The sequence below is a fragment of the Phocoena sinus genome, chromosome 11 (genome assembly GCF_008692025.1).
Source record: "Phocoena sinus isolate mPhoSin1 chromosome 11, mPhoSin1.pri, whole genome shotgun sequence".
NCBI classification, from domain to species: Eukaryota; Metazoa; Chordata; class Mammalia; order Artiodactyla; family Phocoenidae; genus Phocoena; species Phocoena sinus.
Genome location: NC_045773.1, coordinates 67684152 through 67706865, shown reverse-complemented (window position 1 = coordinate 67706865; position 22714 = coordinate 67684152). Strand labels below are relative to the sequence as shown.

General features: G+C 36.6%; 1 protein-coding gene across 1 annotated transcript in view; it reads right to left on the bottom strand.

Annotated features, from left to right (window-relative positions):
* The window catches only part of ZFAND3 (zinc finger AN1-type containing 3), a 320844-nt gene that overhangs the window by 49781 nt on the left and 248349 nt on the right, over positions 1-22714 (bottom strand). Inside the window, exon 4 of the mRNA XM_032647943.1 lies at positions 6708-6773. Within this exon, the coding sequence (XP_032503834.1) occupies positions 6708-6773 (66 nt within the window). The remainder of the gene's footprint in view (positions 1-6707; positions 6774-22714) is intronic.

Sequence of the window (22714 nt, the reverse complement as noted above, 5' to 3'; positions counted from 1 at the left end):
ATACTGGAGTGCATTTTTATCCTTCAAGTGCAAAAATTCCCCTTGACAAGACTGGCAACCTGGCTTGATATTCACTTGTATCAACCTTTTCTCAGAGGGGGAGCCACTGCTTTTCACAAGTTAAAACTCAACCAAGGCCTCTGAAACAAGCCTCTGACTTCAAGTTCAGCAAACTTACACATACAAGTCTAGCTGGCCTGTAACACAAACACAGGAATTGGTGGCAATGGGGCCTAACTCTCATTTAGGGGTACAAATGAAAAACAGTAAGCTTTCCTTAAACTCTTCTGAAATCTATACATCGTGTGAGGTGTTTTTAAACTTACCTGATATTATTTACATATTGAGTATCAAATCATCTTATTATAATGAGCCTTGCTACCTCATTCTATTCTTTAATATATGCAACAAATCAAGCACATTAAACTTTTTACCAAAAAAACCAAAAAAACCCCACAAGAAAAAGCATTTAGCAGATTATCTCCCTTCCCAATTATCCACTCAATGGACAAAAACCACTGTCAGTAAACAATCACTGTGGCATACCATGATAACCTGTGGCTTTTTTCCTATGTTAAACATAACAAGATGACACCTTCTAGCTTAGAGAAATTTCTGCAGTCTTGCCTAATATTTGGTATTCGTCCCCCACCCCAGGATTCAAGATGATGAGTGCACAAGGTAAAACATTTTTTTTAATACTTTTCCCCTTGCCGTGACAGTTTTAGTATGTTGACCTTTCTTCAACGGTTACATTAAATACTAATAAAAATGACCACCTAGAGAGGTGGGATAGGGAAGGTGGGAGGAGATGCAAGAGGGAGAAGATATGGAGATATATGTATAGCTGATTCACTTTGTTATAAAGCAGAAACTAACACACCATTGTAAAGCAATTATACTCCAATAAAGATGTTTTTAAAAATGCTAATAAAAAAGTGAAAGGTTTGTATCTTCCCTAATATTCTCCTGATGGGAACTTGCATATTACATAAGTAGGTCAAATTTCTAATTTTCTATCTCAAATGCTGATATTGCAGACCTGAGGGAAAAGCTATACCTGAAGGACCAGAAAAAAAAGAATGAAAAAAGAACTGAATTACATAGTTGAACTCACACCCAAAGCCACCTTCCTTCCTTTAAAGCTTCACAGAGTCCTTCTGAGAAGAGTTACCTACAGTGTATGATATTGACCAATACAGTCTATAGTCACTGACTTAACTATCTGGGATTAAATGCACTGTTTCCATGAATACTGAATCCACCAGGAGATAAAACACACAACTGTAGGTGTTTCTAAGATTTATAGGGCCACCTCTGATTTAACACTACCACCCTTTAGCTTCTGGATCAATTTAAAAGATCTTATATAAACCTCTTGGCAACATATCGACAATGAGACATTTCCCTTTAACTGGCATCTGAACACTGATGTGAAAAGTGTTTAGTACATCAATCTTCTCTGAACTCCCAGGTGAAAAGGAGTTTCTACTCTTGTCTTTGTAAGAACAAACAATAATATCATGAGTAGGCTGCCTGAGAGAAGTGAGTCAAGAAAAGGTTTTGGGGGAAAAAAAGGAAACAATGAACAATAACAGGCTATCTAGTTCATGTCACGGTTTATCACACTGAAATAGGTGACCCAAAAGGATAAACATGTGCTTTAGCAAAGAAAAGAAGAAAGAGGAGAGGGGAGGGGAGGAGAGATCAGGCAAGGGATATACAGTTAAAATGAATTAGCATGCTTCTTATAGAGTGGAAAGACAATACTTTCTGGGAAAACCTGCCTTGATGTTTAATGGGACAGTTTCTAGTCCCACATGCTTTCATCTTAGGCAATACTACAGCTCCCTTATGGCCCCACAAATGGTTATTTTACTTGCTATTCTACTAATTATAATCACATTTTTAACATACACACAGCATTTTAAAACCATCATTTTTCAAGTCAATCAGAGAGAATATTATTTACTCAACATATTTGCTGGAAGAAGAGTAAAAGTGAATATAAGATATAGTGGAGCAAAAGTCTGTTGACAGGACCACCTAGTCTGTAAACCTGTCTGTAACTTTTTTCTTATTTTAACTTCAGAAATGAAAGGACTATAAAATGAAAAAACAAACAATAAAGGCATATAAGAGTGGTGAACTAGGGAAGGAGCAAATTCCTTTTTTTCATGTGCTAAAATGTCAACCTTGATAAACTCAACCTAGGGCCTAGAGCTAAGAACTGGAAGGAGAAGGGTTCTTCGGTCGGTCACTGTTAAGGATTCTACTGGAGGGAGACTAAATTTTCCAAGGAAATTTAAGACAAGGAAGGCATGGTTCTATCTGCTTATTACAGCTTAAATTTTAAGGTTCATCAATGGCAAGCTCCAACAAATAAAATACAAAATAACATTTCTTTTGCTGTAACTCTACAAATGAAGTCTTACCAAAAAAAAAAGATTACATAACATGTCTTTAAATAAGAAATCCTAAGAAAAGGCAACAAACCTCTTCCCCACAAGACACTTTAAATATAAAAATATGACCTCATGAAGGTATTCACCTAAGTATCCAAATACATTCCCAAAAAAGTTGACTAAAGGAGATGACTGCAGCTCAGATTACAAGTTTTGTTTAAGGTATAACTTGATAGTTAGAAAAGATGAAGGACAAAAGGGAATCTTCTGGTAGCTTGTTGCCAAGAAAGCGAGCTCTTTCCTTCACAATATACGTGTTCTTGGCAGGAATGTTGTGAGAATTAACAAGGGAACATGTGCAAAACATTCTGAGCTCTTTGAAGAAATGTAAGCGTTCTCTAGTAATCTGGAGGTGTGATATACTTTAACTCTCACATTCTAACCAAAAGCAACCTGGGACTTGGCAGTCTTTGCTGACTGTAGATATCCCAGAGCGCTACAAAGCCACACACACCTGCACTTAATTTTTCTCTCTTAAATACCAAAATGATCAAGGTGCCATTATTTTTTTCCATCTAAAGATCACCGAGTTTAACTGTTAATGCTATGTGACTAAAAGCCAGCATCTAAAGAAAAGCCTTTCCCACCAAGCTCACAAACACGAACTGATCTTTCATTTGCCACTACTGCTGCCTTTTGCAATCTGCTTCTTAAGACTCACAGCTACCAAAGAACAATTTCTTAAAGGGTCCCCTCCCCTCTCTCACTTTTGATGGCTACAGACCCACCACTCTGCACTGCTGTCCACCTCTCTAAATTACAATACCCTCTGATCAAACAGTAGTCACCTGAAATACAAATAGAGACACTTATCAACCACTCAGGCTACATTCGTTCCTTGACTTATTAATAATGGATCTAATGCTAACCTTTAGATCTAATTTGCAAAGTACTAAAAAGAAAATGACCTGTGTACTGAAGAGATCACTAACTTTTTTTAAGTGCACACTCCCATCTAAGACACTTGGCCATGTACCTTTAATATGTATTTGTATGTGTATTTGCTGATTTTAAACTATACATATGGGCTAATACATAATTATGAAATTAATGTGCAAAACAGAAATTTTAAAGGGCTGAGATACAGAGCTTTTATGATTTTCTCTCAGACTGTACCTTGTATGCCCTTCTTCAGAGACCGGTGACTTAAAGAACTTTATTCTAGCCTAAGTATCCTTTTTCTAGCACACATGATTATTAAGCTGGAGGCTGCTTTAGGTCCAAACTTATATGGATAGATTGGCTGGGAGGAAGTCAGTAAGATCTAATTCAGAGGGCTTTACTCTATGGCTCCTAAAAAATGACACCACTGTAAAAAATTTTTTAACATCTTTATTGGAGTATAATTGCTTTACAATGGTGTGTTAAAGTAATTATTTACTATCAGCTGTGCCTGAAGCCCTGTGCTCTGGAAGACCTCTAGGAGAGCTACTATCACTGTGTCCCTTGAGGTAGAAGCACCAGAGCATGTGTTAGAGGCATGAGTCCTATTCTTGAATAATCTAGACACCAAGAATACAGAAACACTTCAGCAATGTAACACTAAAAAGTGTTGATTCATAAGAAAAATGTTCAGAATCCCCACGATGGGCAACCTGCTGATTTTAGGACAGAGAGAAAGATGGAGACAAAGACAGTCAGCTTATGGTTCTCAAATCAAACCATTTAATTTACCTCTGAAAATCAGGAAGCTCTGTCCTCTAGAGTCAGGGCCATTATTTCAGGCTAACTGGAGGAGCCTGAGGGAGCCACTGACCGGCTACTTGAGAAGAAGTACAGCAAGCTGAACCTGATGACCTTTAATGTCCACAGTGAGAAATCTCAACTTTCCTTCAGGCTTTCTAGGAGATGACCTGCACATTGCATTAATTTCCTTCCAAGCCAGAAACTCTCAATCTTTTTCTAGTTAAGAGGGATGTATTCACCTAAAAGAAGGCCTGGAAATGTGTGACTGAGAGCTCAATGTCCCACTTATCATTTCATGTAAGGAGACTTTACAACATTACCTTCAGTTCCTACTATAATACTGACATGCAACAAAGAATGTGATCAACATAAAGCCAATTAATGAAACTAGGCATGGCAATGCATTCTGGTACTTCTAATCTAACTCCTTTCTGCCTGAAATACTGATTGATGTGTTACCAACACTATCTAATGACTGGCCACTGTATACACATAATCTTTAATGGTAAGACAATATAATAGCAGCTACCATTACTGAAGATCTATTATGCAAGCTTTACATGTATCATTTCTTTTCTTACATCAAGCTATGAGATTTATCACCTCATTTTACAGATGAAGAACAAATTTTGAGATATTTACTTAAAATCACATTTTGTAAGGGGTTAGGCTAGGATCTGAAACAAGACGTGCTTCTAGAATTCTGTTTCAAAACCTATGTCACTACCTGCTATAATTCCAAATCTGTGTTTCTCTTTCTCTACATTTCATTCAGTGATAGGCTTTGTACTGTCTGGTTAGGAGCATAAATAATTATGATAAAATATGATACGATAAGCAATAATATGATGTAGTGAAAAGCAGGTTTTAGGATCTGAAGGATCTGTGTTCAAGTCTTGACTCTATTACTTACTAGTAATATTACCCCAGGAAATATATTTAAATTTCTGAGTGCCTGTCTTGGTTAACTGTAAAAGAGGAATAACTACCTTGCAGAATTGTTCTGTAGATTAAATATGCATGTATGTAAAGTATGGTGCCTGGTAATGTAGTAAGCATGCAATAAATGGTATTAGTATTTTTAGATACACAAGATAGTATGGGAACAGAAAGGATGAAACAGATCTGCCTAGAAGATGAAGGACACAAGTACATGATATTCAGGAGGGGTTCCTACTAGTTTCAGTGTCTAAGCTGAGCACACAAGTCTCTTTCCTAAATCTCTCAGGACGACTAAATGCACTCGAGGCTCATGCCTTGATGATACCTGAACATGTCAGTAATGATAACCATAAACCCTGTTGTCCTGAGGGCAAAAACTGGAAGGAAAAAAGGAAGACCAAAGTAACCTGTGTGTGTGTGTGAAGCGCTGGACCTGTAATCAAAGGGCTCGAGTGTTCTTTTAGGCTTCTGGCTGGAGTGGGTAAGAATATAGCTCTCGGACTTCCCTCTGGCTAAGCAGGACGGTCTGTCTCACGCCAGGGCACAGTTCTCTTCTGTCTCAATCAGGAACTACCCAGTGGAGCTTGGGTACTGAGCACAGGCGGGATGGGAGCATGTCAGGACTATCTCACACAGCCCTGCCTCAAAACCGGTCATTTGGAACAAAAGAGTAAAATTAAAGTTCCTCAGAGTTCAATGCCTGGATGTTACTCTGAAACTGTGCAAGGACAGGCCTGTTTGAGGTTAACATCAAAACTATGAGTATTTAAAGGGGTTGAGGTTTCAGTGTAAGTCCGTACACAGAAGTAGCTTGTGCTATTTCTGCTGGGGAGTTAAAAGGACTTTTTAAGTTATGAAAAATACTCTGTGACCTTTAGAAAAACAAAATAATTATTTTGACTCTTTCAAATATAATCCTTAAGATACTCTAAATAGCAGGCAGCATTACTTAAAAAGGCAAATATTGTCGAAAATAAATTAAGCTACAGAGTAAGGGAGCAATGGGCATTATGAGTGCTCTTTAGAGAGGTACAAGATTCATGGCTTCATGCTTAATACAAATGTCACAGATGCACTAAGGTTTTTTGGGGACTCCATGTATCTGAGCAGAATGATTTCAGCACACCCCATGGCTTTAGCACAAATGAAAGTAAATAATTTTCTAAAACTATTAGGACACTATACTAGTCAGTTAACCTGATTATCTGTACTATAACTTCTTTTACCCTCCAGCCATCATTATTTAAGTAATGTTTCTTTAGTAAGTCCACGACTTATACAAATTAGCTACATGCTAGAAACTGGGCAATAATTTGCATTTTCTGTATGGTTTAGGTCTTAATAACATTCTTCAGACATGGGGAAGTAGGTAAATTTTGATGTCCACCTTCTTGGTTCTAGCTGCCAGCATTAACTCAGTGAATCTGACCTCCAAGAGCATCACTCCGACCTCTACTCACACCCCACTCCCAATACTAAGCACATAATACATCACTTCACAAATCATGGAAGAAATTAGAGCGTATTCTGGCAAGGACACCGCATTAAAACCAGTAGCTAATGCCTGTGAATAATTCAGGTAAGAATGAATCCAGATAAGAATGATGTACGTACCTGTACCACAGGATCTTTTGGTTGGTGTGATTAACGAGACATGAGCTGTATCTGTGCATGGCCCACCTGGAAACAGAAAGGCAGGTACATCAGTTAGGACATATCCTCCACATACCCAGAGCTCCTATATTGGATAAAGAGAAATCTAAAAAGGAATGGATCAACCTATAAATATGCATAAGGAGGGGTATTAGGAAAGATGAAGGTGGTGATGGTAGTGGTAGGTTAATTCTTAGTTCAGTAATTTAGTCTACAGGTCCATATTCTTTCTACATTATAACATGCTTTTCATAAAAAATAATCGAGTCTCACATAATGTTAAGACATTAAAGAAAAAAAATTTAACTAGAATTCTGATCTGGGTAAGAGTAAATTACCCATAAGTTTGGGGAAATGAGTTTTTCCACAGAGAAATAAGCAGGAATACTCCTTCTCAGGCTTATCTCAGTGGTCACCCTACCTTTGAATTTATTGCAAAACTGGACTTATTTAAAGTGGGGGGCGACTCCCTGAAGAAGAAACAGCTTGTCAGAAGAAATAAGGATCACTGTAATATTTAAAGACAGCACTGCTGACTAAGGAAGAATATCTAGTTTAATTATAAAAATATGATACCAAGAGAGCCTTCATGCAATCTTTGTGGGCCTAGGGATCTGACAGATAGGTGTAATTCAAGAATATGCAAGAGGGGCTTCCCTGGTGGCGCAGTGGTTGAGCGTCCGCCTGCCGATGCAGGGGACACGGGTTCGTGCCCTGGTCCGGGAAGATCCCACATGCCGCGGAGCGGCTGGGCCCGTGAGCCATGGCCGCTGAGCCTGCGCTCCGCAACAGGAGAGGCCACAACAGTGAGAGGCCCGCGTACCGGAAAAAAAAAAAGACACAGAGGAGAAATAGGAGGAAAACCAAGTAAGTGTGTTGTTAATGTCAAAGAGCACGTAGCAAATACCTACTATGTGCCACCACAGGTTAGTCTCATGCTCTGGGGCTTATAATCTTGTTAGAGAGATAAAATTTGTTTACTTAAACAAAGAACAATACATGATAGCAAAAAAGAGCTGGATGCGAAATGATCAACTGCCAAAGAATATGGAACAAGTAATAAATGCTAAATGTAATCAGGAGGAAGGATTATTCATCACTGGCTAGCATCACGTGGAAATACTTCTCAAGAATTTGAAAATGAGGCAAGAATAAATTAAAAATTAGAAAGACCAAAAGAACAGGGCATTTCAATTGAAAAATTTTCTACAAACGTCACATCCACCAGAGAAAGCTTAACATACTAAAATTCCAGAGGAGGCCCAAATGGCGACATAAACATAAGTAACGTGGAGAGACAATGAGCTGCAAGAAAACCTAATACAGACCCCACATCCTCGAAACCCTCTGGGCACTGGCTCTGTAGCTCCATAAAATGTTATAGCTTCTGCTTCCATGTGTGATTTTTTTGTCTTTTGTTTTTTTGTTGTTAAATGAATCATTCTTATTTCTGGGAACATAAGTAGTTAAGTCCTGCAACTATTCTTTATTTAGTGAGTAATCCTGGGTAAGTGATCCTTAGTTTCTTTAACAAAAAAATGGGGATAGTTAAAATTGCCCATAAGCCACAGTGTTAATGAGATCATCTGTACAAAAAGACTTCATAAACTATAAAGCCTTATGTTATGTATCTTCACTTTCTCTCCCATGAGGTTTTATGCACCCAAGGGTCAAGACTCACTTTGCCATCTACTCTTGGGTCATGACTGTATGGACAAAGGGCACTTAATAGTGTTCAGTAAGTGACCACCGCAAGCCACTTGATTGAATCAGTAGAGTAATGTACATTTTTTAAAAACCCTTTTTTACTGAGGTTTAACATAAAGAGAATGAAATACTAGAATGAAGTGCACAAATCTTAAGTATATACCTTGAAGGATTTTAACATACATATAATTGTGTAACAACCACCAGATAAAAATACTGGAACATTTCTGGAATCCAGAAAGTTCAAGGGTACATTTTTAAAAAGATTCCCAAATCCTGACTTTGGAAATTTGGATGCAATAGGCTGGGGTGCACATAGGAAGAGATTAGTGTATATTTTTAAACCAGCTGAGCACGATGTACATATTAAGAGCCCAGTTAGTTCCAATTCTGGTAACACTTAACTCCCAGCTCAATATATGGCGAAGATCACTGAGCTCACACAACATCGTGAGCCACACAAAACACAAGCATCAATAACAGCTTAACTAGCAGAATATTTTTTTAAAGGACGTAAAATAATTCATTCAGTAAAATTATAAGAGCAGAGAGAAACTGGTTAAATCAAAACCCCTAAAGAAATTTGGCTGGGACTCATGAATTAACACTCCCATGTTTACAAATGCAATCTTTACCTCATTTGTAGGTTGAAAGTTTATCATTTTGAAAATTCCTAATGAATGAATTTCTGTAGGTTTCGGCAAATACACAAATAACTTCAAGGCTACCTAGCATATCTCAACATGCATCATCATGAAAGTGTTCTCCAGAGAGCTTGTTAAACTAACAACCCAATCCAAAGTATTCACTACATTATAGTAAAGTACAAACAGAACCATAATTGAGCCAAAACAAACAGACAGCAAGAGTAACTGGCAGTGATAATATATCCCAGCTTTGATAACTGGACAACATTATAAACAGAGAGCTTGGAATTAAATTTGATCTGGTAGACTATAACCTATGAAACTCTTTAAACTCCAGAACAGATGGACATGAGCACTGCACATATATTCTATATACTAATTGTGCTGTCATATAAAATTCCTATACTCTCAAATAAAAGGAGTAACCATAGGAGATTAAGGTATCTACCCTTACACAATTAATTGCAAATCAACTCTGTTAAAATGAATGCAGGAGATTAAGGGCCACTCAAGGGGAACCTTTTCAGGTTTGAGTCCACAACAATAAAAATATAACATGAGTCCCATGTGGGTATAGCAAACAAAGTAATTTTGAGAGTTGATGGTAAGGGTCAAACTCAGGGCATCTGTTCCATCAAGGAATGGAGTTGGCTAATGTCTGAGAGGGGGGCAGGAGTATGGTCTCATAAATCATTGTAAATTCTGCTCCTATTTTTGGCCTTTCTTCCTCTTCTTTCCAAACAGAAGGGTAGACAGAGCTAATACCTGAGGAGTAGGATGAAGAAGTCTTTTCTTGCCTGGGTCCTACAGGTTAATGTAGTGATGTTGTGTGTATATGTGTGTGTGTTGGGATCGGGATTGGAAGGTTGGTAAAATAAATGCATTTCTAAGCACATAATGATTCACACCATTACCCTCTATCCTATATTAGTAGCAAGTGAGTCTGGAACAGTAAGTTTGGGGTTGTTAAATATTAAAAATAAAACCACAGTTAAGGTACCTTGCTTAATATGACAGACTCTCTGGGAATTCTGAACCAGACAATACCAAGATTAACTCATCTAAACTTTTAGCCCATCACACCATGAGTGTTTGTTGCTTTCTTTTGCTAAAGCAAAATTAAACATGTCAAATTTTTTCAAGTTTCTTCATTATCTGAAGATACTTAACACTATCATTTTTCATTTGATATTACATTCAGAACTTTTTCCTAAGTTTCAACAATTCAGAGTCTGGAATCTGCAAGTAAATAATGTGTGTGGTAGCTTGTGGTTTGTATTCTGTAAGTCTGAATACTCTATCTTGTCTTTTAGGGATGTTTCTATTCTTGTATTAAAGGTGTCAATACATAATGCAGCACTATGGATCACATTTGCAATTCCACGTGAGAGCCATGGAATGAAATTCTTCAGCTGTATTACCAGCAACTAGAAATCTTTACAGCCTTTGTAACAGGGTAGTGGATTTTCTTAGGGAACCAGTACTGATTTCAGCCAGCCCTGTAAAGTTGAAGACAGGGGTCAAATCTGCATACTAAAAGTCACTGTAACCTGCAAAACCAGAAGGACTGAATAAAGGTATCCCGTCAACTATCAACATTCACATTTCAAGCCAAAGTGGCAGGAACATTTTTCAGCCTCCTATAGAGTTAGTTACTGAGCATGTCAAAAAACACTGAGCTACCACAGTAGTCAATCCAACTGACTGGTTGAAGACTATGACTCAGGAGAAAGACAAGAACACAGGTATGGAGGGCGGCTGCATTTATGCTGGTTATCATCTTAGGCACTCAAAATCTAAGGCTGAGTAAATATAGAAAAACAGTATTCCTCCTTAACCTTGAAAACAGAGATCAACAATCTACCCAGAAAGGTTTTGTTAAAAGAGCTGTGATGAGTAGTTATTTTTGGATCCTGATTCCACTAGCCCCCATTGGCTGCAGTTATACCATGTGCTAAACCACATCAATTAGGAAAAATGGACTGTCAAGAAGTCAGTCAGCTAAAAATTGCCAGAAGCTCAGTAATCAAATATTCTACTATCAGCTTTCATGATAACTACAAAACATTAATACACAAAAATAGCCATTCTTTTTGTAGATTTATAACACATTCAATATCCTTGCTTAATTAGCATGACATTTACATAACAGTATCTAATTAATTTCTAACTAAGGCACTGTGGGCTAATTAGAAATGCATCATCCTTTTTTAACCAGCTTGTCAATTCCACTCTATCATAATCTGTACATTGTTTACCTTTGCAACATCTCACTTTTCCAGGCTTGCTATTCAAAAGGTGATTTCAAACAACAGATTCATGAGCTACAATTCTCCCTCCACTCTAGAGATTCATAATATCTTATGGGAGTGTTTTTTGATGAGCCATCCTTAAAAAAAAAAAAAAAAAAATCTATGCAATGGAGATAGTGAAATAAACTCAACACTGTCTCCTGATGTGGTCATATTAAGAATGCAAAACTATCTTTTAAAAATATTCAAAGAATGTATATTCCTTCAGCAGTAAAAACATTCTTTCTTTAAAAGCCTTCAAAATACACACGGATACTTCAAATAGTAAATGGTAATAAATATTAAGGACAGACCAGAACGCACAAGAAAATAAACCATCTCTTCAGAAAAGAAAACCCTATCCTCCAACTTCACCCTAAACCTGCAATTCATGAACTGTTTTAATCAGAAAGGACACACCTAATCTGTCTACATAATTGAGTTTGAAGTACACCATCGATTATAAATAAGGATGCATAAAGATATAATGAGTAGGAATCTAAGTTTACAGAAAATCTTCAGCCCCGATAATAGCCCTCCCATTTCTCCAAATGAAACTTCCAAATTAAACCATTTACGAAGCTTGTTACAGAATCTTAAGTTTTAATCTCTCAGAAATTCTAATCCTAACTCACTGCATGATTTTTCACACCATTTAGCTCTAAATCAGGGATTCATGAGAAGGGGATTTCCAAAGTAGGTAAGAAATTGCTATTGGCAAGCTCTCTGTTTTGTTCATAAAAAGGGCCTCTCAACAAAATTTCATTACCATTCCACCCCGACTCCCCTAAATAATTGTAGCTGGTCAGCTCTGCAAATATTAGTGTGTGTGTTTGTGCGTGAGTATGCTTATTAGTCTATCTGCACAACAGAAATAAAGTTTAAAATTCTCCCACAACGCCTTCCTCAGGGAAAAACACTACAAGCAAAATGAAATCAGGAATGCTTTCCATTTGCCCAGTACTGATAGACTCTTCTGCGGTAGCGCGGACATCCCTGTTGGGGCCAGGGTATGCGTTTTGGAAGAAATGCTCTCTCTTGACCCAGCAATGGCCTTAATGGCATGATCTTTAGGGGTAGTGGCAAAGTCTTAAGCTTCTTGGTACCCTAGCATATGAGGTGTTCAAAATATGTTTTTCACTACTGAATGAAAATGATCCAGGCTAAAATCAATTATTGAACATGCATATCTATTCAGAAGGGAAATGGAACTATTAATAAACAGTTGATTTTCACCATATTTACATGTTAATCTAGCACAGCAGTTCTCAAACATTTGCATCTTAGGAACTTTTTACACTTAACAATTATTAAGAACACAAAAGAGCTTTTCTTTATGTGGGTTATATCTAGTGATATTTACCTTATCTGAAATAAAAACTGAAAAAAAATTTTAATTTTCATTTAAAATTCACAAAATAATTAATGTCAACATAAAAACATATTTTTATGAAAAATAACCACAAATTTTAAAAATATAAGAGCAGCCTGGCTTAAAGAAGAAACCTGGATTTTCACATCTGCATTCAATCTGTTACAATGGATTGCTTATATGAAGCATATGAAGAAAAATCACCCTCACATGGATATAGTTGGAAAAGGAAGGACCTCATGGACCCTGTGAATGGGTCCTGAGGAGCTCTATAAGTCCTTGGACCACACTTTGAGAAAGACTGGTACAGAACAAAACAGGTTAATATAATTTCCATCTTCTCCACACTCTGCTCACACGCCAACTGACTGTTCTAGTCCTGCAGAGACCCATCAATGCACTAGTACAAAAAGTAGTAAAAGGTTTGCCCATTCTCAACAAAACATTAATATTTAAATAAATGAAGGCAAGAATAGTGGAATAAACTCTAGAATTATAATTTCAACCCAGAACATTCTATTTCTGCTACTTATGTAGGAAGAGTAAAACCATGTTTCATGTAACTCAAAGGATTCTGAGCAGTTAAATCTGTTTGTTTTTCAGATGTGATCTCTCACCTAGAACCCTTGTAACCAAAAAAGAGCATCCCGTATATTAAGATACCGACAAACACTCACCACTAATACTCCGAAATGTGATAAAGTCCAACAGCAATTAACACTGAATTTCTAAGACACCACTATCTTGCAGTTCAAAACTAGAAAGAAACCTTTTTTGAGAGGTCAAAATATCACCTGGCAAATGAAGTCAGTTTTATTTTTAGACACTTGTTTCTGTGACAAAGCATACTTAATATGAATATGAAATCGGGAGCTGTCACTTCTCCAATTTAGACTTCAGTTCTGACTATTTACAGGCTTAACTAAGGCCCAACTCAGGTTTCTATATTTGCATTTTACCATCAACACAAGCATGAATCTCATAACATTAATGAAGAAACCACTCAGTATTACAAGAGCTTTTATTTTTTTGACATATTTTAGCTACCAAGAGTGTTCTCATAAATCTTGTCCTGCGTCTGCAAATGAAAGAATGCACTGCCTTCCTCAGAAAAGTGACCTGTGCATGTTCTCTATAAGAGGCTTCAGAGAAAATTAAAAAATACGTCTATTTAGGCCATAGGTACTGCCCCGTGGACATTTAAAAAGAATTCTGAACATAGGTGCCCTTCTTCCCTGACCCTGTGCTGAGCCTCTCCTGTAAGTAGCTGTACCACAGCTGGCAATGTGTTCAAAGTGTCAATGATTGAAAGGAAACTTAGCCAAACCTCCTTGCTTTACAGAAGTGAACACTAGCAGGTCTTACTAACAGGACCTTTCTTTGCAAATAATAGTTGAAAATGTCACAATTTGAATTATGTAAAGAAGCGTTTATATTGATATTTGGGAATTTTAAAAATTCCTTGCCAACATGGCATCCTATTGTTTATTAAATCTAAAGAATCCTCCTTTTGACAGATCAAAAAGTGAAATAAATGGTTTATGAAGCAACAGAACATATGAACACAAAACATAAAGTTACATGTAGTCATTTTTTGGCATGGGCAGCTCTGAATTTTCAGAGAGAAGTTCACAAACACCATTAAAATATATTCACGTAAGTTTAAAATAACTACTTCTAACACGCAAATAGATAGATGACCCTATTATATGATTTTTTTTCAGCCAAACACTTCTGTCATAACAAAACTTAGATTTAATTTAAAATCAGCACAGCGTCACCTATTACCTGTATCTAGACAAAATAAAAACAGTATGACAACTGCAAAGGGCTAAAGCTATGTGATGTGTGGTTGTTCACTGTGACCTTTACTTTCACAGCCCAGTGCAGAGCATTTCATTTAATAAGAACATAAAAAAAATCTGCATTTGCAAAGAGGGGGCAGTGATGATGCTGCTTCAAAACCTAGTATGAATATCAATAACTGTATAATCTCATTAAGTGCCTGAGGAAACCTTTATGGGAAACTAACCTTTCAGATTTGCAGACTTCTTAAGGGATCCTTGAAAAATGGGTGTTTAAAGTTTGCTAGTCTCTCTTGCAAAGGGGAATCTTGAAGAGGGAAATTCAGGTGATAAAAGAAATACCCATAAGCAGAAACTGCTGTTTGACAACAGGCAGGTGGCTATTTGCAGTTAAAACAACAAGAGAAAAAACAGTCTCTCATTATGCTAAAAGCTCTGTTAAAAGAGATGAATTGTCACCACAACAAGACAACCAAATTTCAAAATCAGGTAGGGCAACTGCCTTTTTGAGTTACTTCATCTTGAGGTTACTGAATGGCACAGAAAACAATAAAAATATTAAGTAGCTGCTCAAAATCAGGTTCAGGCAATGAGAAGCCTCTCTTTAGTGTATCAAAACACATGAGCACATGAAGGTTCTCAAAAGTATGAAAAACTAGTAAACTTTTCTAAATATTTAAATCATTTACTGAATATTGCCTTGCTGGGTGCTATGGGGCAGAGCAAAGCAGAATAAAATTAAGTCTCTGCTAATTTGGGGTATAACCTCTAAATTGGTACAGAGAGATGAGATTCTCATGTCAAAGAGGTGACCAACACAATATGTGATTAGATGTTACAGGGAGGAAGTTAGGAATTCCTTGGAGGAAGCAAGTGTGGATGAAATGGTTCTGAGGTAGGCTTCCAAGAGCATGAATAAAAATGGTAATATGAGTTGCCATGGTGTCTTTTGGGGACAACAAGGATCTGGTTCAGTTCAGAGCTGAGTATCAGTGCTGGGAAAGGTAGGGAGGTCAAAAACAATGAGGTTCCAGATTATGTGGGGGAAGGATGTCTGATACAAGATTAAGAATGGATGATCAAATAGGCAGTGATGAGTCAATAAAAGAATTCCCTTTTTTGTTTAACATGATGTCAATGGGGATTCATCTGACTAGTTTATTGACTAGGACAAGATGAAAAGCAAGAACAGTCTAAAGATTATGGCTGTAATCCTATGAAAACACAATGGTGGCAATAACAACTTCCCAGACCTTTAATATTTCTCCATTGTGCTAACACTAGAGGATCATAAACAAAGACAAATTAGGAAATATAAACAATATTAGACTAAGAATAAAATTTAGTTTGTGTACTTGGTACAATTCATATTCTAAAATTAAGAGCACCTTTAATAGAAAAAAATTTTTAAATAAGAATATGTTCCAGTAAATTCCAATAAATTTAGAAATGTAGATGAAATAAACATTTTTATAATAATACTAATTGCCAAAACTAACTTTAAATGAGGTCGAAAATATAAATAGTCCAATATCAGATATCAGGCCGATCAGTTTTATGAATAAATTCTTCAAGCTTTCAAAGAACAGATACATTACACAATGTCAGAACATAAGACAAAAAGCAGTGTTAGGGCACAGGAAAAGATGAAAAGCTTTCTATGAGATTAATGTAACTAGTATCTAAACTAGACAGGAATAGCATGCCCACCATATATAAGCACACACGTACACAAAATTAACTCACTTATTAAAAAGGTAAAAAACTTAAAATAAAATTAGCATTTTGAATCCATCAGTATACTGAAAGAACTAACAGAGTTTATTCAAGGAATGCAAAGATGGTTTAACACTGGAAGTCTATTAAATTAAGAGATTACATATTAAAGGAGAAATGTATATGATCATCTCAACAGATGCTGAAAAGCATTTTATAAACATTCCTCTCTGATTTAAAAAAATTAACAAGCTAAAAATAGAAGTTTCTTAACCTGATAAATAATATCTACAAAAAAACCTGTAGCGAATACTACATTTATGTGTGATATACTAATATATTTCACATACATTAGTAATAAGAAGTAGTATCAGAGTTAGGAACAGGAAATACATATATAAAGCTATAAAGAAGAATTTCTAACAAGAAATGTGTAAGGATTACACTAAGAAAATAATAAATCTTTACCCAAGAATATTTAAGAAGATTTGAACAAATGAAGACAAATGATATTCCTATATGAGAAGGCCCAATAATGTATTAAAATGTCAATTATTCCCAAATAAACCTTTATTTTCAGTGTAAACCCAATTAAAAATTACACTGTAATTTTTAATAGAATTTGACAAAGTGCATTGAGAAGAAAAAATGCAAAAAAATAGCCAACAAAATTTAGAAAAAGATAAACTAAGGGGGAACTAGCTCTATCAGATACAAATACACACCACAAAGTTATTTTCCAGTCTCAGGAATATACAGTTAGACCAATGGAACAAAATAAAAGAGTCTAAAAACAGATTTACGTTTATAAAATAGTGACGGAATTCCAAACCAGGCCTAATTGATAAGTGGTTTTGACATAATTGGTTATCCATTTGGAAAAATAATAAAGGTAAATCCCTATACCTCATATCATATACAAAATAAATTCCAGATGGAATCAAGAGCTAAATATAAACTGTAAAATATGAAGAAAAATATTTTTATAACCCTGTGATGGAGAAAGCCTTCTAAGAAACACACAAACCTAGAAGACAAACTAACAGACTTGAATTTTAAAATCTGTGAATTTTCTAATGGAATACAAGACACCCAAATCAAAATTAAAAAGTCTTAAGTGACATACCGGAAGAAAATATTTACATGATATGTAACAAATATATAAGAATACATAACAAATATCCAGAATATATAAGGAGCTCCTACAAATCAGTAAGAAAAAAAGGCTAACAAAAAAATAAGCAAAGAATACAAATAGGCAAACCAATGGAGACACAAATAGCTAATAAACATATGAAACAGTGCTCAATCTCACTATCAGGAGATGTCAGGGAAATGCAAGTTAAGATAAGCTTTTCTTGGGCTCCCCTGGTGGTGCAGTGGTTGAGAGTCTGTCTGCCGATGTAGGGGACACAGGTTTGTGCCCCGGTCTGGGAAGATCCCACATGCCGCGGAGCGGCTGGGCCCATGAGCCATGGCCGCTGAGCCTGCGCTCTGCAACAGGAGAGGCCACAACAGTGAGAGGCCCAGGTACCGCAAAAAAAAAAAAAAAAAAGATAAGCTTTTCTTTTGCCTGTTGCCCCCCAGAAAAGAACACCTAACGTTGGTAAAAGTATGGGAAAAATGCTCACTCAAATAAAGTGGCATATAGGAATAAAGTAGTAATGTCATTTTGGAAATTAATTTGGCAGTGTATATAAAAATTTTAATACATATTCTTTGACTTGTTAGTTCCTCTTCCATGTATTTATCATGGAAAAATGATACATGCACCATTACTTATATTTAAAAATGTTTACATCATATGGTTTATAGCAGTGAAATATAAGAAACAGTCTCAAAAGAAAAGAGAAAATAATAATAATACAGAATACTACAGAGCAGTTTAAAAAGAATTAGGCTGACCTAGAAAGATCTCTAAAATATATTGTTAAGTAAAAAAGCAAGTTACAAAACAATACATATAGTATATTCTCATTTGTATAAAGAAAACCTTATATTTATGTAGACATGTATATAACTGCATAGAAAAAGAATATATATAATCCAAAATAAATAAACAGTGGTTATCTCTGAAAAGAGTGGGAATTTGGGGGGTGGGGAACGGAGTGGAGGCATTAAAAGAATATTTTCACCTTCTAACATACATAAACCTGTATGTCTTTGCTTTACTTGTATACTTAAAAAATAAAGTAACTTAAGACAAAAAAGAGGGCAGCAAATAATTAATTTAAAAGTCATGGTTTTGCTTTAATTTTGACTCTATTTTTGGACTACAAAAAAGGTCAGATGACACTCTAAGTGCTTGAACAAGTTCTGATCCAGCTAACAATGTGAAATAGAAGTAATTTCCATAAGAAAACACTGCTTAACTGGTCAGTCCTTTTGCATTTTGACCAGGATTCATTCAATGATCCCATACATTGATTCCTGGTGAATTACAACCATTCAATTCAATACAGCATATAACTGTACGTTATCAAACTGTACTGCAAAGTACCAATCCTTTTAGAACACAAGCCCTAATAAAAGCACCATGCCTTACAGAATCAGCTTCAAGATAAATAAATGCACTGGAAAAAAAAGTACCTTTAAATTAAAATCAGAAGAGACATTTAAAATTTTGGCATTCTTCATTATGGGAAAGAATCTCCCACTTTGATACTATTATATATCAGAAAAGCTCCATCTGTTGTAATTATCTCTGATAAATGGCCTGATGCTCCAAGCTTCATTAGAGAAAAAGGAAGAGAAAGACACATACAGAGAGAACTGTAAATAAATCTCCTCACCATATTTCACTTAAAACCAGCCCAGCAGGAAGGCATAAAATATTTTTAATAGGTAATATTTTCTGAATGTTCTACTAGAATAAGTCAGCCTGTTTTGCACACTATCTGGTCTTCAAGTAGGCATAGTCCAAAAAGGGAAAACTAGCTTCACTTAGAGATTATTATAAATTTAATTGGTAAAAACAGACAAACATGAAGTTCAGCCACTCAGTGGCAATGATATTAATTTTCCAAGGGACAGATCTGTCAGACAGGAATGAAGACTAGCAGCCAATGAAGCCCAATTCATGTTCAAAGACCCAAGGGCAGTCTAGCAAGGAAATCTGTTAAAACGTGCCACCGTTTTATTTTTTAAATGCCTGGGGAAGTTAGGCTATGACCAGGAACCAGTTTCCAAGGAAACAATGGAAATCTCTTTGTTCAAAAAAATTAATTTAACACACAGATAAAGAATGCTCTCAAATTTCTGTTTTGGGAATCACTGTCATATTAAAGGAAAATCCAGCCAGCACTTGGAAAATGAAGCTTTATTCATTAAAAGTCTTCACTAATATTCCAGTTAGTATGGTTCTCACTTTTTCTGTATATTTTCTTTTGGTTACAACAAAATCATCTCTTGGGTATATATAGTAGAGAAGAACAGGAAAAATTTTCAGCATTATGGATGAAAAAAGGCCCAGAGCTGAGCTCTAGCCCTGTCATGTGACTCAAGGCAGGTCACCATTCAAACCTTTTCCTCATCTGTAGAATAAGGCTATCTGCCTATGTTGCAGACCGTTTGTTAGGATGATCCCAGAAAAATAACGTTTGTCAGAGGGCTTTGTAAAACAGGGGTTGATGAACTTTCTCTGCAAAGGACCATTGGGTCTGTGTAGTAACTACCCAGTTCTGATGTTAAAGTGCAGACGCAGCCACAGGCAATACATACGTGAATGAGCATGGCTGTGTTCCAATAAAAATTTATTTGTGAACACTGGGATCTGAATTTCATGTAATCTTCACATGTAAAATTACTGTCCTTTTGATCTTTTTCATTTAAAATCATTCTTAGCTCGTGGGCCATACAAAAACAGGTGATGGGCCAATTTGGCCTGTGGGTTATATTTTGCCAACTTCCCTTAAAAACTATTGTTTTATATATGTGTTGGTGGCTGTTTATTGCTTAGTATGTGCCTCTACACAGTTTAGAAAAGTGTTCCGTACGAGGTGGGCCCTCTCTAACTGTTAGATTAGAATGTCAGAATATTTAAAAACAAGTCCATTTCTTGCCAATACTCTTCCCTAGTAGCAGGTATCAGTTCTCTTCCTCTCCTGCCTAGAAAGAAACAGACCAGCTAACTCTCCACCAACACCTCAATTTCCCTCCAGTACATAGTGGGACTGGCTAACCCCTGCCCCCTGCCACCAAAAACCCCACAAAACCTAGCTCTGTAGGCATGTACACCATAAGGCTCCCCAGAGGGCACAAGCAAGGATGTCCAGGCCTTTAAGAGCATTAACAATAGGAAATCTAATTTATAGGAGAAATAGAAGGGTCTTTTAAAAAATCTTTTAAGTCCAATCTTCTAAGACTCTGACTTAAGGTGACCAGTCATCTGCTCATCTTGTTAAGGCTATCAGGACAGATGCACTGTCTAAGTCAAGAGTAGATAACTAAAGTGATTGCTAAGTAGCAGTGAAGACCCAGGTGATCCACTGACACCTTGCAAATTTCTTCAACTGTGACCCACCTAGGAGAAGAAAGGTGGAGGAAGAGGCAGCAGGGGATTACTCATATTGATCTTTTAGTACCCTCAAAGAGACCAGCATTTCATATAACGCATCCACCCTGACAGCTTTAACAACCAGTTCCAGAGTTCTACCCACAACCTGACATTATTTCAAAAGTTGGCTCAAGAAACAAAGTACAGGGCTTCCCTGGTGGCACAGTGGTTAAGAACCTGCCTGCCAATGCAAAGGACATAGGTTCGAGCCCTGGTCCGGGAAGATCCCACACGCCACGGAACAACAAAGCCTGTGCGCCACAACTACTGAGCCTGCGCTCTAGAGCCTGTAAGCCACAACTACTGAGCCCACGTGCTACAACTACTGAAGCCCATGCACCTGGAGCCCATGCTCCACAATGAGAAGCCACTGCAATGAGAAGCCCGTGCACCACAACAAAGAGTACGCCCACTCGCCGCAACTAGAGAAAGCCCATGTGCAGCAACGAACACCCAAGCAGCCAAAAATAAATAAATTTATTAAAAAAAAAAAAGATCAATGTCTCCTAGACTAGATTTGAAGCTTCTAGTAAAGTGTTCTATGCCTGTTTGGGGTCATAGATATCTTTTAAAAAAAAAGAAAAAAGAAAAAAGAAAGTACAGTAGCTGATTCAATTTGTTGTAAGGCAGAAACAAACACAACATTGTAAAGCAATTATACTCCAATAAAGATGTGGGAGGAACAAAAAAAGAAACAAAATAAACCACAATTTATCTCCTCTATGAAAAACCTGGAAATTGAAAGAACAATAAATTGGTAGTAGCAAGAGCATTAAGAAATGTATGTTATTTTGTTCTTTTTAAGTGTCTGCGCAACATTGCTTCCTCTGTAGTTTATTTGCAAGCAACGGCCTTTACACTACAAATCACTACAGAGACAGGCAGCAATGGGGTGGTGCTGGAAAGCCAGGCTGCTTTGTGATGTTGGGCAAGATACAGAATCATCCTGTGCCTCCATTTTCACATCTGAAAAACAGATACAGTAATACCACCCGCTTTACAGGGTATTATGAATATGAGGCAGGTTAATACAAATAAAAATTTGGAACAGTGCCTGGCACTTAGTAAGTACTCTGGTGATAGCTGTTACCATTTTTATAGCATTTAAATGTTACGACAAGTCCTTTGGTCACTATTAGAATTTTGTTTACAACTGCTTTTTGAAAATGATTCTAATGGCTAAAGTTCCACAGACTCTTCTGCAGACACACATAAGATGGGATAGGAAGAGACACGTGTGTTTAGACAAAAAAAATATCACTTTGAGCTTTCGGACACCTGTTTTATTGACCTCCAGTCAAGGTGTTTTAAGAAATTCTTTTGTATAAAAATCTGTCCTGCTCTCTGCTTTACACATTCTTGTCAATAGTTCTTACTCTATCTGCAGTCTTTTCAAAACAGCATTAATGTACCCAGACTCTCACCACCTTTCTGTTCTTGTATTCATTTAACTTTGAGAAGCAGAAAGCAGATGTAATCAAGAGAATGAGTATTGCTTATTAGGAAGAAAAGTAAAACCTTTCAGAAGCCCCAAAGAAGACTCAGCACTTCCAGTTCTACACTAACACTTCCAGTTCTACAATAACAATGGATCCATAACTACTACAGAGTTTACAGATTATGTAGTACTTGGATTTGGAATCCCAAACCCATTTCCCAGCAACTCCTACACCTTACTTCTCCATAACTCTCTAGGGGAAGCTAAGGACCAACAGATGAAATTCTGGTCTCTTGAGAATACTAAAAGATTAATATAAGTAATCTCCTGCTGCCTCTTCCTCCACCTTTCTTCTCCTAGGTAGGTCACAGTTGAAGAAATGTACAAGGTGTCAATGGATCAGGCTGTCTACTCTCACCTGGGTCTTCACCGCTACT